This window comes from Hesperophylax consimilis, chromosome 29, assembly GCF_061612785.1.
Source record: "Hesperophylax consimilis isolate HC1 chromosome 29, BYU_Hcon_1.0, whole genome shotgun sequence".
Taxonomy (NCBI): domain Eukaryota; kingdom Metazoa; phylum Arthropoda; class Insecta; order Trichoptera; family Limnephilidae; genus Hesperophylax; species Hesperophylax consimilis.
Genome location: NC_142864.1, coordinates 14243358 through 14259602, shown reverse-complemented (window position 1 = coordinate 14259602; position 16245 = coordinate 14243358). Strand labels below are relative to the sequence as shown.

Sequence of the window (16245 nt, the reverse complement as noted above, 5' to 3'; positions counted from 1 at the left end):
TCAGACAAATCGGGTTTTGTAATTGCTGCATTCTACCTTCAATACTTCATCAAGGTGAGAATCAGTAAGTCGATTTCTGTGTACGTTTTTTGCATATTTCATTTTGGAAAAATACAGTCTTGTATTTTTCAGGAACTAATTTCCAAAAATTAATTTTTTATTCAAAATAGCTTTCAGATTAGTATCGTTCTTAAATTCGATAAATTCATCTGTGCGCCAACGTCGAAACGAATATCAAGATTTACGAAATTTAAAATGCCAGATTAAAAAAAAACATGTTCCTAATAATAAATGTGCTTGGGGCCGCACTCAAAAGCTTTGCTTTTGTTAAGTATGGTTGAACTACAGCATTCTCAATTGGGGTATATCTGGGAAGAGAAAGGTATAGGAATACCTGACTATTCAAATCTGAACACCAAACACGCCGTTTCAACTAAAATAAAGCCGTTTCAGTTCTGAATTGTGATCTTGCACCAGGGCGATACTGAGAGTATATTCCACCCTGGAATGTGAGGCAAATAGGGATACTTTATACTTAATGATACTTCTATCCACTGTTTCGTCTGAATCACATCCAATGACTTTAATATAGCGTACAGATACATGTTATTGTTAATTAAGGAGGTATAATATCTGTGATCTTAAAAACATTTCCTGGAGGATTTACAAAATATAGAAAAATGTTTATATCTTTGGGACGGTAGGTTTAGGCGATGCAATATTTGAACCCTTGAAAATATAGGCCATCTTTGTTACGCTTTTTTACTCGTACTTTTTGACCAAAATTGGAAAGACAATACTCTAACTCTATAATTTACCGCTATTCACAAATTTTATTATTTAATACTTCAACTATAATCATCAAAAGATAATTTTTTTCTGAAATTTTAAATTATAATATTTTGAGCAAAATTGCTTCAAATTCATCCAAGGTTCTATCAGAAGCGACTCGTGTGGAACGGTCTAATTTTTGGAAGCGCGATACGCACCGTTTACAGTTCACTCCGAACTGTAAACTGTAAATATATACTCACTGCAGGGTTAGGGATGTCCGTTCCACTAAGTATGAAATCCGCCCTACGGCAGGGACCCCTTTATTATACATCGCGTACTCCACACAAAATGCACCCCATCCCTATTAACATACATATACAGGGTCCGGCAACCGTTATGGTAATTTAGAATATAAAATTCTTACAATTCAATTGGACTGAAACGTGCGTCAGATTTTTTTCTCCAGTTCTGTTTCTTGTAATGTTATTACCTGACTAGCAGAGACCCGTGAAAAATCACGAGATATTATAATTATTTTGGGATTTGTGAAGCGGAAAGAATTCATGAATGATCTTTCGATTTGTCATTGAATAAGTAGAAAAAATAACAGCATAAAAAAATAACACTTCTTAAAATTTAAAATTCAATTTCCAAGTTCTGTGAAAATTCAGTTATTATTTCAGTTCTAGAGCAAGCAACTAGCCTATAATGATATAATAACAGAACTTGAATATGACTTTCACAGAACACGAAAATGAAAGTTGAAATTTGATGAATTGTAGTGCATACTAAATGAAACATGAAAATAGATCAAGACACAGAAAAGTAAAAAGATAACGGTCACAACTAAGAATCAAACCCAGGATCTTTTGTCTTACCGGGACAGACGTCTTAAACCACCCGACCATTGGAACCTATTTAATTAACGTCATTTTTGTCGCCACTACTTTTTCCCATATATTTGTCAGCTTTCTTTTTTTAAATGGTTACAAAGTTTCTAATGAAATTTGTTTGTAACCTAGATCTTGTCTCGGATTAGCATATTTGATTTTTATTTATATGTGATACCTATAAATTGACTTTTTTAAAAGTCAAAATGAATATTCATTAACAACTTTTTCTTTTAGCTTATTTTGAAGATTATACCCATTGCCTCCGTAATTAGGCATGCTCTATGCGTTTAAGGTCTTCCCAGGACTTCAGGAATAAATGTTAAGTAATGGCAGGTTTTAATTAAATACTCGGCTATTGCCGATTTGTCAGGATGGCTGAGTTTACATGCTCGAAAGTGTTATGACATCCCTTTGGAGATCGTCCGTTCTGTCTGGCCTATATATACCTTGTCACATCTGGAACAGCTGAGATTACAAACTCCATCTATCTCAAGAGGACACTTGGTTTTTGCAGACCTCAGTAAGTCTTGTGTTTGTCATGGTTCCGAAGACAGTCTTGACGCACTTTTTTCACAGTATCTTGGCAATTCTGTCCGTCACATTGTGAACATATGTATTTCTTTTGTTTAAATTTAAATGTCGGATTTCAACGATCTGCGCTTTTTAGCTAACACGTAATTATCAATCTGACAATAATCATAATATGTTCTGTGATTTTTCCTAGCCGGCGCTATATATACCAGTATTGTACAAAACGTTACATGGTTGATAAAGAGTACGAGTTATGTGCAAAAATCTAAAATTAATTACGTCTGTTGAAAGTTTATAAAGATTATGTTATAAATTGATGTGTTTCTATCAAGTTAAGGCGATGCATTACGTTGTGTAATATTTTAAATTGAGCCGCTATCAATAATAACCCTTACGTAGATGGCAATAAGGTTTAAATTCCCGCTTAACACCATCCGCCTGTTTTGATTTATGCAAGAAAAAAACATGGCCAAAAAGTGCCTTTTATTTTATTTTGTGGATGTTCAGGCATAAATATTTTTTTTTTTTTCGATCATTTTATAAATAACCTAATTTTCCACATTATTCAATAAAATCATAACCGAAAATGGGTTCGTAAGTAGTAGATTTTGAACATTAAAGCAGTTTTCATAGGCCTTATACATTATTTTTCTCTGGGCTTATAAAAAGGCTTATCTAAAAAATACACGATTATTTCAAAGGCCAAGATGTATTCCACTCGCAGTATTTAATTAAAGCATCTGAAACATTTCTAGGCGACCAAATTTTCAAACCAAAAACACATGATTTTGCATTACAACGTATAGCATCGCCTTAAATCAAGTAATCAAAAATATATAATACATATATTATGTTAAGTTTTCAGTCTATTATGACGCTATTTTAACTGCACACCCTATACCGTCACATTTTAAGGTTGTATTCGTGCGTCCGTCCGTAGCCCGCCCGTGTGAGCGTGTCACCCTGTATAAGGCACCGGGCACGAGCAGCGAGCTGTGAGTTGGTGGGGGGAGGGGTGGGTTTAGCGGGAGGAGAAAATCGATACGGCCACCCTCTGACCACCCACCCCTTCACCCTCCCACACAAATACCCCTGCGCCGGGCCACCCTGATTCCTAACCACCCGGGAGGGGGTTGGCAACAGGCGGTTGGCGGGACACTAACAAACTTTGAATAAAGTGAACATTTTGTACAAATTTAATTTTTGTATAATATTGGGTCTCTAGAAAACTGACCCGTGAAAAATCACGGGATATTCAGAATTTTTGACACATCAGTTCCAATTTAAAAAAGTTTATTAAAATATTTTCTGTATAAATAATATATTGTTAACAGGTAGGTACTTTATCGCTCGTTTGAAATGTTAGAATAATCAGTTCCAATTTTGAAAATGACACTTAAATTCAAAACAAATCCGAGTTCATTGAATCAAGCAGACGACCCACGACCGAACTTAGTACTTTTTTGATGATCATGATTATGTTCCTAAGTCAAGATGATTTTATATCTCTTTTGTCGTACATTTGAAATTTGAGGAACAGTAATTAATGTGACGTTTTTTATATCATGATTCATAATGGAACTGTCGTTCGAACTGTCGAGCTGAAAAAAAGCTGCAGAACCTTGAAATAATTTCATGACGCCAGAGATCATCTTCGTTTTTGATTTCTCTAGAAACAAAAAAAAATATATATATACCTATATAAAAACTGTTATAGTTAAGATTTATAGTTCGTTTTTTATTATTATATTGCTGCAGGATGTAGAAAAAATGCGTTCTGCCTTATTTCTGATGACAAATGGATTTTTAAATTACGTAACTCATTTTTGAAAATGGAGCCTCTATCCTGCAGTCAGAGAAGCTGATAAAATTTCATGACTCCAAACATACCGTTCTAACATACTCTTATAACTAGATTCATTCCTGCAGGGTTTGTCGCTGACCGTCAAATTAAGTCAGCGCTATCGCTAAGTAATCTTCAATGTATAAAATAGTCTAATCACTCTGTTTATTTTATGTGCGTGCGGAAAAACAAACACACAAATCAACACTAACAAAGAGTATCAACAACAATCGCCGCCAATTGCAAACTATCGTTGCTCGATGGCACTGACTTGATCACGTGACACTGACCTGTACTGTAGTCAACCTTGGTTTGCTACTACTTACGTCATGTACCTATATGAAGTGTGCTACACACTACATACCTACATATAATATAATGATATACAACGTTGTACCTACAAACACCTACATATAGGAAGTGCCAACACCTGCATTTGTATGCGTCATATGTGATGGTGTGAGTTTAATATATATGTTTTTGTTGTACACATATTAATATATATATGTTGGTTTTGCAAGAATTTCCTACAGCCTTAAATTAAGTTAGGCTTGATGATAAAATCTAATTATTATTAAGTAATTTTATTTTCTTTTTCTGAGAGTTTCTCGTAGAATGTTAAAATAAGACGCCATATCAAAATGTATTGAGAGTGATTACTATAAAGAAGAAAAATTGTTTGTGTCTGAGAACAAAAACGTACGGTGAGTTCTGGAGTCATGAACGTTAAATGTGCAAAACAATAAATAAATTTAGAAATCAAAAGTTTTGGAATTATTTTCTGCTTTTGATTGTCAAACTAGTTTTCCTAACCGGTTTCGCATCTTTTCATCATAATCCATAAAAAAGTGAATATTGCACAAGAGTGTCAACTGTTCGTAGCCAGTGAGACTAGCATGCCAAATTAGGGTACGTTGTGAGGATTGGGAAAAGGAAGTTGGGGAACCTGACTATTCAAATCCACTCACAAAACACGACTAAAGCTCTGGACCGTAGATGATATTTTAAAAACACATTTTATCATATTGACTGACTAGTCTAGGGAGAAAAGTGCCTAATGCTTATTATTAAGAATCTCAAATTATTTGTAATTCCGGTTAAAAACGGGATTGCAAGCCTTACGACTGAATTAACAATTTTCTTGATAAACTTTTAGTAAATTACAAATATTATTATCATGATGTCGGGCCCCTTTTAAAATGAAAATCCGAATATTTTTGCAATACAACAATTTTATTTGTTTCGTCTGATATACAGGATTTTCCAATAAGAGGTGTTATTTTGATATTCAATCGTAAAAGATCAATAGTTTCGTTGCTTGAGTGCCACGTAGCGCCGTTTTGTTGTAAGTAAACGTTGTTCAGATTAATACCACCCAATTCCGGCCATAAAAAAATCGTTAATCATCTCTCGATAGCGTAATCTTTTCACCGTAACTGTTGCTCCAGCCTCATTTTCAAAAAAGTAAGGTCCAATGACTCCACCGGACCATAAACCGCACCAAATAGTCACACGTTGAGGATAAAGAGGCTTTTCAAAAATAACTCTTGGGTTTTCCGAGCCCCAAATGCGACAATTTTGCTTGTTGACGAAGCCACCGATGTGGAAATGGGCCTCATCACTCAAGATGATTTGCATTTGATTCACTCAAGGGAATTTTAATAATTTCAATGCGTTGTTGAAGCGTGTATCGTTCCATTTTTATTAATGGCGTAGTTTTTACTTGTCAAATGTCAAAAAATGACAGCTTTAAAGTAACATCTACCGAAATAGCGGGCTATTCAAAATAACACCTCTTATTGGAAAACCATGTATTATAAAGACAACTCGATAAAAAATTCTTAAATTGATGTTTTATTAATAAAGCCTGTTAATTTATCGTAAAAGTACAAATCTGTGGCATTCACAAATATGTTGTAGTCTATATTTTACTATATTTTCATTTGTCATATAGCTCCTCTCCCACTCGCACCGCTCCGGTGTACATTATGAATACCAAAAAAATGCTTTAGATAAATTGAAGGTTTTCCTATCGTTTCGCTTGAGTAGAATACAAATAAAAAAATAAATTACTCAATAAAAACTATAAATGTAAGCTAGTAAAAAATATTTTTTTTCAATAGAAATGTATGAACGAACAAAGTAAACAACTTTAAAAAAATACAGTACTATAGCTAAGATTATCTGTGATAGTTTCACTTGATTAACTTTTTTGCTTTCTTATAAAATTATTAACAAAATAAATAAAAACCAGTTTTGTGCTTGAAATCGAACGTTTCTAGACTCGTTTATCAAGCGATTTTAATGCTTATTACCTAGGTACAATATAAGGTATACCAATAGATTCCTCTGAAGGCCCCGTATTAAGCGTTCAAAGATGGTTTGAAAGGGAGATATGTAAATACGAATGTTAGAGGGAGCGCGCTAATATTAAAACAACGATAATAATTAAGTGAAAATTCTGCATTTAAAGATACACTGTGAATTTTTTCATCCATATAACATCCTTATTACATAACAGAACAAAACATGCTTTTAATAATTTTTGGAGCTTACTTTGCGATTTTTTTTTCTATCGAAGGAATTTCATATAATTAACGTTTCTGCATAATAAATGTACAGATTTTATCTTAAAAAATAACACACATTTTTTGGAACTTAAAAACTTATAGAGTTAACGAGAAACTTGTTATAAATCGGTAGAAATTGAGTATACGGGGGCTTAAGTAATAATTCTGCTTATTGACTTATATCACATCTCTTAAACATGACCCCATATCACACAGAGTATATAAAATACATTACCAATAATAATTCTGAAATTTTTCAGCAGTAGTTCTTGAAATGATCCAGTGCTTCCTAAACGTTTTAGAATAACCACAAACATTCGTAATTATGAAATTTCTTAAAATTCATTCGAATCATTTTACAGAATGTATAAATTAGGCCAAAATTGGAAGTTAGGCATTATTTAAAATATGTAAATTGCAACAAAAAAAAAAAAACTAACTTTTTAATACCGCGCAACAGTCCCAACTGCTCGCAATCGTCTGAATCCAGCGAGACTATAGCATCCCTAATTGCGGTTTGTTGTGATGATGAAGGTAGTGATGACGGGGAGGAGATGAGGAAGAGAAAGGTGGAGAAGTACCTAACTACTTTTTTTTTTTTTTTTTTTTTTTTTTTTTATATTTACTCCACACAGGAGGCCCTGAAGAAAATAATTTCCCTCGGGGCCTATGTCATCTTTGGGGATGCTGTGTGGAGGGTCTTTTTTTGGAGAGGAAGGAGTGAACATGGGTCTTGAAGAGTCCCATGTTGTAGGAGGGAGGAAACACAGAGGCCGGCAGTTCGTTCCACAGCCGAGCTGTTGAACTTAAGAACGAATCGTAGAAGCGACCCGTTCTCATGTGACAAGTGTCAACTGTGTACAAATGTTGGGCGCGCGTTTGGCGTGTATCCCGACTACGCACCGGTGCCGAAGGGATCAATGACGCTAGTTCCTCAGAGCATCTTCCATTGTAATACCGATAGAACAAGGACAGCATACCTACTTGATGCCTGTGCTCTAAAGATTGCAGTCCGTTTGTTAAGATTGGGGAATCTATCAAACGGACCGCCCGTTTCTGCACAGAGTCAAGGGTTTTTTTCAGGTATTTTGGGGCTCCAGACCAGAGATGGCTGCCAAATTCGACAGTAGGGCGCACTTGCGATTTGTACAGGGTGAGCAGTTGTGTACTATTAAAGTATCTGCGGGCCCTGTACAGTACGCCCAGCTTCTGAGAGGCCAACTTTACTCTGGCTTCGATGGAGCCCCCGTACCTGAGCTGGTCACTTATAGTTACACCAAGCATATCAATGGAAGGCCTGTTCGGAAGATTGCTTCCGTTGAAGGAGACTAGATTATCATTTGGATCCCTTTTAGACGTAATCAGACAGGATTGGGTCTTTGAAACATTAAATTCGACGAGATTATTTTTACCCCAGGAGGAAATACTCTCGAGATAACCGTCCATTCTCTGCTTCAAAGCCTTCCGAGCCGTTGGAGTTTGTGTGCCCTTTGGGGGCTTGTCAAACAAAAAGCTATCATGAACTGTACTGTCATCCGCGTAACAATGAATCGGTGCACATGTCAAAAGGTCATTGATGTGCAACAAAAACAAAGTCGGAGACAGAACCGATCCCTGTGGGACGCCAGCATTTATGGAGTGCGAGGAAGAGGTGAAACCGTCAGCAACCGCCTGAATCGACCTATCCCTTAAAAAGTCAGCAATCCACGTACACAGGGATGCGGGAAGTCCGTAAGAATGCAATTTGTTGACAAGTCCTCGGTGCCAGACCCGGTCAAAGGCCTTGGATATGTCTAGTGCGACCGTTTGGGTCTCACCGTGACGTTCCAGGCACCGCCCCCAAACATGCGACACATACGCGAGAAGATCACCGCACGAGCGGTTCCGCCGGAATCCGTATTGACGGTCGTTGATAATTTTGTTCTTCTCGAGGTATGTGAGCAGTTTGTCGTTGATCACACGTTCCATCACTTTGGACAGAACTGATGTGATCGCTATGGGGCGGTAGTTGGCCGGGTTGGAGCGGTCACCTTTCTTGGGAATAGGGTGAATGACCGCTTTTTTCCAACCAGAGGGCACAGTGCCACACTTCAGGGACATTTTGAAGAGCTTTGTCAAAACTGGAACTATTTCCGCAGCACACCTCTGCAATACCAGGGCAGGTATTCCATCAGGTCCACTAGCTTTGTTAACATCGAGCCCCCGTATGACGTGGAGTACATCCCGATGCCGGATCCTCAGCTTTTTCATATAGAAGCCGCAGTGAGGAACCGACGGCGGAACAGCACCCCCGTCGTCGAGGGTCGAGTTTTCCGCAAACATTTTCCCTAATAAGTTAGCCTTTTCGGTGGCGGTGTTTGCTAGTGAGCCGTCAGGTCTGGTAAGAGGTGGCAAACTGGGTTTGCAAAAATTTCGACCTATTGAGCCCGCAAGCGACCAGAATGCTCTGCTGCCATGCGGGCAGGCCGCCAGCTTTTTGCTGATCTGCAGGTCGTGTTCGAATTTCGACCTATTGATGATTCTCTTGCATTCCTTTGCCGATTTGTTGTATGCTGATCTGCTTTCGGGCGTTCGAGATGTGTTGTAGGCTCGGTAAGCCGCGTTTTTTCGTCGGACTGCTTCGGAGCATTGTCGACTGAACCACGGCTTTGAGCCCACACCAGTTTCTTTAGTAGTCGATTGTATGAAGCCATCCATCGCCGATTTGATGACTTCACCAATCTCCTGGGCACATCTTGAAGGGTCCGAAGTCCGAAAACAAACAGCTGACTACGGAAAAGCGTTGAAATGGGCCCGCATACCGAACCAATCTGCTGACCTATAGTGCCACACTTTTCTCCTCAGCCTCTCATTGGTTGGTCTGAGGCTAACGGGGATTGATGTCGTCACTAGGCAGTGGTCAGATGATCCCAGAGGCGCTGTGACGTCAATCTTATAACCGTGTGGCACAGTAGTTAAGAAAAGATCTAACAGATTGGAGCGGTGAGTCTGGACATCAGGAACCCTTGTAGGCTCCTGAACCAATTGCTCTAATCCGTAGCAAATGGCAAAGGATTCCGCCTGTCGGCCAGCCGAGTCCGTTGGGCCTGAGAACTTCAACCATGGTTCGTTATGAACGTTGAAGTCCCCCAGAACAATAAACTCGGCCGAAGGGTAGCGGGGCAAGAGATCATCAATAGTATCGCTCAAATGTTTGAAGAGCTCGGAAGTGTCTGATTCGCTATGGTTCGGTGAGCGGTATAGACATGCGTAGAATCTTGCCGTACTGGCAAGATTGACGCGCACCCACATTACGTCGAATCTGGAGTTTTCCAGACTCAATAGTCGCACACAGTTGACGTCAGCTCGACTATAGAGGCAGACTCCTCCTTTCAGTCGGAATTTGCTTGCGAGGGTAAAGCCCGGGCAGTCCAGATAGGAGGAGTCTGGCGGCTCGGCTATCTGAGTTTCGGATAGGAAAAGAAGGTTGGGACGTTGGGACAAAAGATGGTGATGGACGGAATTTAAATTTGTGTGCAGGCCGCGAATGTTGGCAAAATTTACCAACAGTTTTGGCCCGCACCGGGGACGCCTGCTACTCGCCGCTGTAACGATGTTAAAATTGTTGTGTTGTATGTTCATGAATTTATTTATTATTTATTTTTTTTATTTTTTTTATAAGGGTAGGAGGTGAAAGGAAAGGTCTGGAAAGGAAAGGTATGAGGGGTGGGTAGGGTGAGATTATTAAGCCATTTTTTTAAATGTGAATACCGAACAAGAGTCCCAACAGCTCCCAACCATTTGGAGCAAATGAAACTATGGCATCCCTATTTGAGGTATGCTGAAAGTGGCGAGAAGGGGAAGAATATGAGGAGAGGAAGGTGGGGGAGTACCTGGCTATTCAAATCTGGCCACAAAACATGGCTAAATCCAATTCAAGTAACTTTTAAATTCTGAATAGTGGTGTTACACCAAGGCGATACTGACAGTATCTTCCACTCTGGAACGTGCTGCAAGTATACTATATATTATTTAATTGAATAAATTGTGAAATAACACAAATTAATCAAATAAAATTTACTTGCGCGCGCCGGGTTTTGAATTTTCGGCTTGCTAGAGTTTTACCCCTTGTTCCAATCTGGGACTAGACCAAAGTGAAAATACCTTTAATTTTAAATGCAATTTAATTATTCAACTCTTTTATCAAAATTTTCATTTTTATTGTATGCTATGTATGTAGGTACCATCTGACAGACAGTGACAGTGTTCTTAGTAATAACCTCGGAATAAAACTGTTAATTTGTTATACAAATAGCGGATGTCTGCCACGCGGCCGTCCTCTACACACACTTTTCTTAATAAATAGATTATGTTCATTCTCAAAGAGTATTAGTTCAATTTTGTATACATGGCATTGAAACAAGCTAAATCTAGGATGGGGGGAAATTGCCTGGCAGCCATCTTGTGTGACATGATTTGTTCGCAAAGTGGTGCATAATGAACTATTTTAAATTTATTTTTGTCTTGTTAACGCAGTTATAACGGCTAATGAATTTTTGGGGTATTTGATGAGACAAGGAATGGGATACGCCATTAATTTTTTAAAGTAGGTTTTGGTATTGTTCATACATCTTTCCCCTCTCTTCGCGAGTTCAAATTGATTTGGAATAGCTTCTTCGGGTTTTTTTAGGTTACGATTTGATACAGACAGTTGCCATTAGAAAATAAATAATATATCTTAAAATATGGCAACACCTTGAACATAACCATAGATCACGTAAATTGAAACCGAAATATTGTTGCCTAACAATGTCCACCAATGAAAAACTCTGAAAGTCTATGGAATGAACTGTTTGAAAGTGAGTGCTGGTTGAGTGAATCATTTATGGTTGCTTGATATTTTGATCTCGAAGTAAGCCGTTGAATATAATATTGTTTATCCAATATTAGCGAGATGTCCGTCAGTTTGTGACTCTCATTTCTCAATCAGAAGCAAATGACTGAGTGGTTCGTTCTTGTAGTGAAGAAATATTTTGACATTTCAAACATTAAATTTTTTTAGTAAAATAAGTAGGCTCCGAATGTGAATTGTACTGTCTATATATTGGCATATCTATGGTTAAATAGAAGACCAATTTGTTTCATACAAAAAGACCGAAGTTATCGATCTTGTGAGTGGTTACATTATTCCGAATAGTAACAATCAGTAATGAACACCTAATTATAGATTTTTTTTATTTAAAACGAAATAAACATTTCCACATAATATAGTTAAGTAAAACAATGACAGACGACAGATGGTGGCAAATAATGTCCGCCATGAACTGTATGAAATTCGGTGAAAAAATAGAAAACGTTATTTTTATTCCAAATCCCCCTGAAAAGACGACCCATGCGGATTTTATTTTTATTTTTGAGCCAAAACACGTGCTTTTGTGCTTTTCATTTCTGTCTGCCTGAACTTTAAGATTACCTTTTCGTCAGAAGGGTCAAAATATTCAAGAGGGCAAAAAATGAGGAGTTGGGATGGTGACGTGATAATTGACGAGCTTCGTGGCATATCGGTAATAACTTCGGCTCTGGGCCCAAAGTTCACGGGTTCAGCACTCAGCGAAGATCAAATAAACACGTTAATGTTTAAACTAATACTTACAGTTTTGAACTGTGTATGTACCTACATTATTGTACATACCTATTTACCCCAATGTAGATGCCAAGGCTTTCAGAAAATGACATTTTTATTTATTTATTTATATTTTACATGTATATTTACAGAATAAAAATATCCATTAACAAACATACATTATACAATCATAATTGCCTAGTTAGCAATTTAAATTTAGTGATGTGCAGGTGGAAAATGTCGATGTCAGAGGCTAGTGAGTTAAGAAGGCCTATCATTCTTCCGAGAGGCATTGCTGATGGTAAGTTAGTCCTACATCTCGGAAGAATGAATGGTTTGTGTCTACGCGCTCTTGCGAAGTTATCAGGGACGTAAAATAAAATTTTATTCAAAATTTCTGGATTGTTGATGTGACCGTTCAACAAGTTATAGGCCATCATCAGCAACGCAGCTTTCCGCCTGTTGACAAGACTATCGATACCTAGCATTCCGGAAAGGAAGGCTGATGGGTATAAATAGGGATAGTACCCGAAGTCTCTAAGATAAAGATAACGTAGAAACTTCTTTTGTACTTTCTCTACCATAGAAGTGTACGTTGCATCCCCTGGTCCCCATATTATTGAGCCACTTTCCAAAATACTACGTACTAGGCTAAAATATAGCAAGCGAACCACGGCAGAGCTGCAGAAATGCCTGGAGTTACATAGCACAAATCCAAGCATTCTCAAAGCCCTGCTGCATATCGTTTCAATATGAACGTGAAATGTTAAGTGTGGGTCAAAGGTTATTCCCAAATCTTTCGGTTCAGAAATATGTTTAAGAGAACATTGGGACATCCTATAGTTGTAATAAATCACAGTGTTTGCTCTAGTATAGCACATTATGGCGCATTTCTTAAAATTAAAACCTAATTTGTTAATTTCACTCCATACCACGATAGCATTTATGTCTCTCTGGAGCTGTGCGCAGTTTTCTAAGGTCCGGATTCTTAAAAATAGCTTCAAGTCATCTGCAAATAACAAAAATTTCGCAAACTTTATAGCATGATGAATGTCATTAATAAAAAGGGAAAAAAGTAAAGGACCAAGATTAGACCCTTGAGGAACCCCAGAGTTTGTGGGAAAGTACGACGAGTTAGAAATACCATACGTTACGTATTGCTGTCTACTTGATAAATAGCTTGCAAATAAATTTAAAATTTTTACCGAGAATCCAAAACGGTCTAATTTATTTAAGAGTATCAGCGGGTCTACGGTATCAAAAGCCTTTGCGAAGTCGTTGTATGAGACGTCAACTTGGTTGTTACCGTCAAGAGCTTGAGATACATATTCCGTAAAGACCATCAGATTTGACACAGTTGATCTGCCAGATCTAAAACCATGTTGTTCGTCTATTAAATAAGGTTCTACTTGGGCGTAGATATATTTATGAATTATTAGTTCGAACAATTTTGCCGGAGAGGAGAGGATCGCTACTGGTCTGTAGTTAGAGACCAAATATTTATCCCCATCCTTATACAGTGGTGTAACTTTAGAGATCTTCCATAAATTAGGAAATGTTCCCGTGCTAAGTGAAAAATTAAAAATGTAAAGTAGGGGTATTAATAAAGGCTCAATACAACCCTTTAATAAAAATGACGGAATATAATCAGGTCCAAATGACGTTTTCGCTTTGAGTTTTTTAACTGCAGCTAACATATCAGATTTTGTGATATTAGGAATATCAACATTCTGCGCTGCTGATGATGTATAATTCCCCGGTTTAAATGAACTTAAATCCGTAACTTGCTGACTGTAAACCGATTTAAAATAGTCCGCAAATGCTTCGGGAATATCAATTCCCGAGTGTGATTGTCCATTCCAAGTGACATGGTCGACAAACCCACCATCACTTCTTTTGGATGAGACATATTTCCAGAACGACTTGGGATCAGATTTGATGTTTTTTTCAATGATATTAATGTAATTTGTATGGGCCAATTGCATACTGCGTTTAACTTTAGCTCTAAGACAACAAAACATTTCACGTTCTCTTACTAGTCCAGTTTTCTTCCATTTTCTAAAATGTCTGAACTTTCGCTTTATATCACTAATAATTTCATTGGAAAACCATTGAGGATACTTTCTTTCATTCTTCGGAATGCGTTTCCTTTTGAAGCACATATCGAAGTAATTATAAATAGTAGAATAGAAATAGTCTACGGCTAAATTAACGTTATCAAAATTCATCAAAAGTTGCCAATCGTGCGATTGTAAGTGATTATAAATCTGTTTAAAATTGCCATTTTCGAATTTCCACCCGCGCATTTTACTCATAAATTTATTGTTATCATTAACTGGTTCATTTTTACATTTTTTTTTCATATAAAGAAACTCTACGTCCAGTGATGGATGGTAAGGATCTTCGCTAACTAGCGAAGAAATAGACTTGCACACATTCAAATCAAAGTTACTCACAATTAAGTCTAATGAACGTCCTTTCGAATTTAATACAAAGTTTTTGTTTGACATTTGAAACAAATCCAATACATACGAAAATTCAGAAGTAGTGTTTTTGAAATTTAAACACGAGTAGAAATTAAAATCACCTATTAGCAGTATTTTTTTGTTATTTAGTAATTTGTGATTTGAGATAATATTTTCAAATAGGCTAGTATACCTTTCAACAGGTGATGCCGGTGGAATGTAAACAATACATGTGTATATTTTCAATCCATTTAAATTAATTTTCAGCCACATATTTTCTCCGTCAGTCTCGAGATGTTGAAGTCTCTCGGCACGAGGTCCATCGTTATTCCGCCGCAAGGCGACCAGTACTCCTCCTCCTCTTGTCTGTCCTGTGTGACGGTCTCTTCTGTGTATTTCATAGCGCTCATCAAACAGCTGTGCATTATATACACTACTGTTCAGCCAGGTTTCTGTAATTACAATGATGTCGGTCTCTTGCCCTAGCACGCTCATTAGGAAGTCCTGCGATTTTGACCTGAGTCCACGGGCATTCTGGTAGTAGAGAGACGAATGAGTGACATCATCATCGCCATCTAGTCACTTCCGGGCGCTCGGTGCCTTATCTTGGTGAGATGCAGTTTGCGGCGTCGCAGTAGTTTCTCGCGGTTTAAAGTACCTGTAGTGTCGTACCGGCACTCCTCGTGGCCACAAGTCTTCCTGCAGGAGCTTTTCATACAATTCCTCCTTTATTCCGATTCGGAATGCAGCGTATTCCTGAGAGTGTGCGACGAATTTTTGAATTTCACAACCCGTAATTTTATTCACCTCTAAATGCTCACGTATGTGATCCACTGTAGTATCCTTTTCAATCCTAGATATAATTATATTCTTGATCCTTGGAACTACTTTTACATTGGAGGTGATCTGAGAGTTACCGACGGTTGCACTTTTAACACCAAGTATGCACAGGAATCGCTGGTTAAAGTCTGTCGGGTACGTGTTATATATTATAGAAGGTGATATTATAATATCCCGTGCGCTAGGATGCCAGTTAACATTTATAAGAATTTTGATAAGGAGCAAGTTAAGGTTTCATGTGGTCAGATCAGATCAATATCAGTTTAACCATCTGCCATCACCTGTGCCGTTTGTTCTTGTGGTTGCAGACTGTCAGGAGAACCGCGCGGAGGGCGGCAATGTAAACTCGGAAGGCGCGGGCCCCCGCCGGCGGGCCCCCGAGCGGCGCCCCGGCGGGCCCCCGGCGCCGCCCCAGGCCCCTCCGCCCTGTTTCCCGTGAGTGGCAATGATCCGCCCCAGTGCCTGACCCCGACCTACCCCCCCCCCCGCCCTGCCCTGCCAAGATCTGATCCTTGAACCTTGAACCTTGAACCCTGAACCAATCAGTCCTGCACTATCCCGTCCCAACCAAACAACCACGGTTATTGTTTTACCGACCTCGACAACTGTCACTTTTTGTAGGTTATGTTTCATGGACTTTAATGGAATAATATCCATGTCGGCAGGTGACATCCCTGATTAAAACAATGTAATTGCTTTCTCATTCAAAGCATTCTAAAAATCAAAC

The 16245-nt window shown here is 38.1% G+C and overlaps 1 protein-coding gene across 1 annotated transcript in view; it reads left to right on the top strand.

The window, feature by feature from the left end:
* LOC149409900 (hepatocyte nuclear factor 6-like) overlaps positions 1-15957 on the top strand; it is a 42594-nt gene extending 26637 nt beyond the window's left edge. The window contains exon 2 of the mRNA XM_089649100.1: positions 15827-15957. Within this exon, the coding sequence (XP_089505226.1) occupies positions 15827-15957 (131 nt within the window). The remainder of the gene's footprint in view (positions 1-15826) is intronic.
* Positions 15958-16245: the final 288 nt, after the last annotated feature.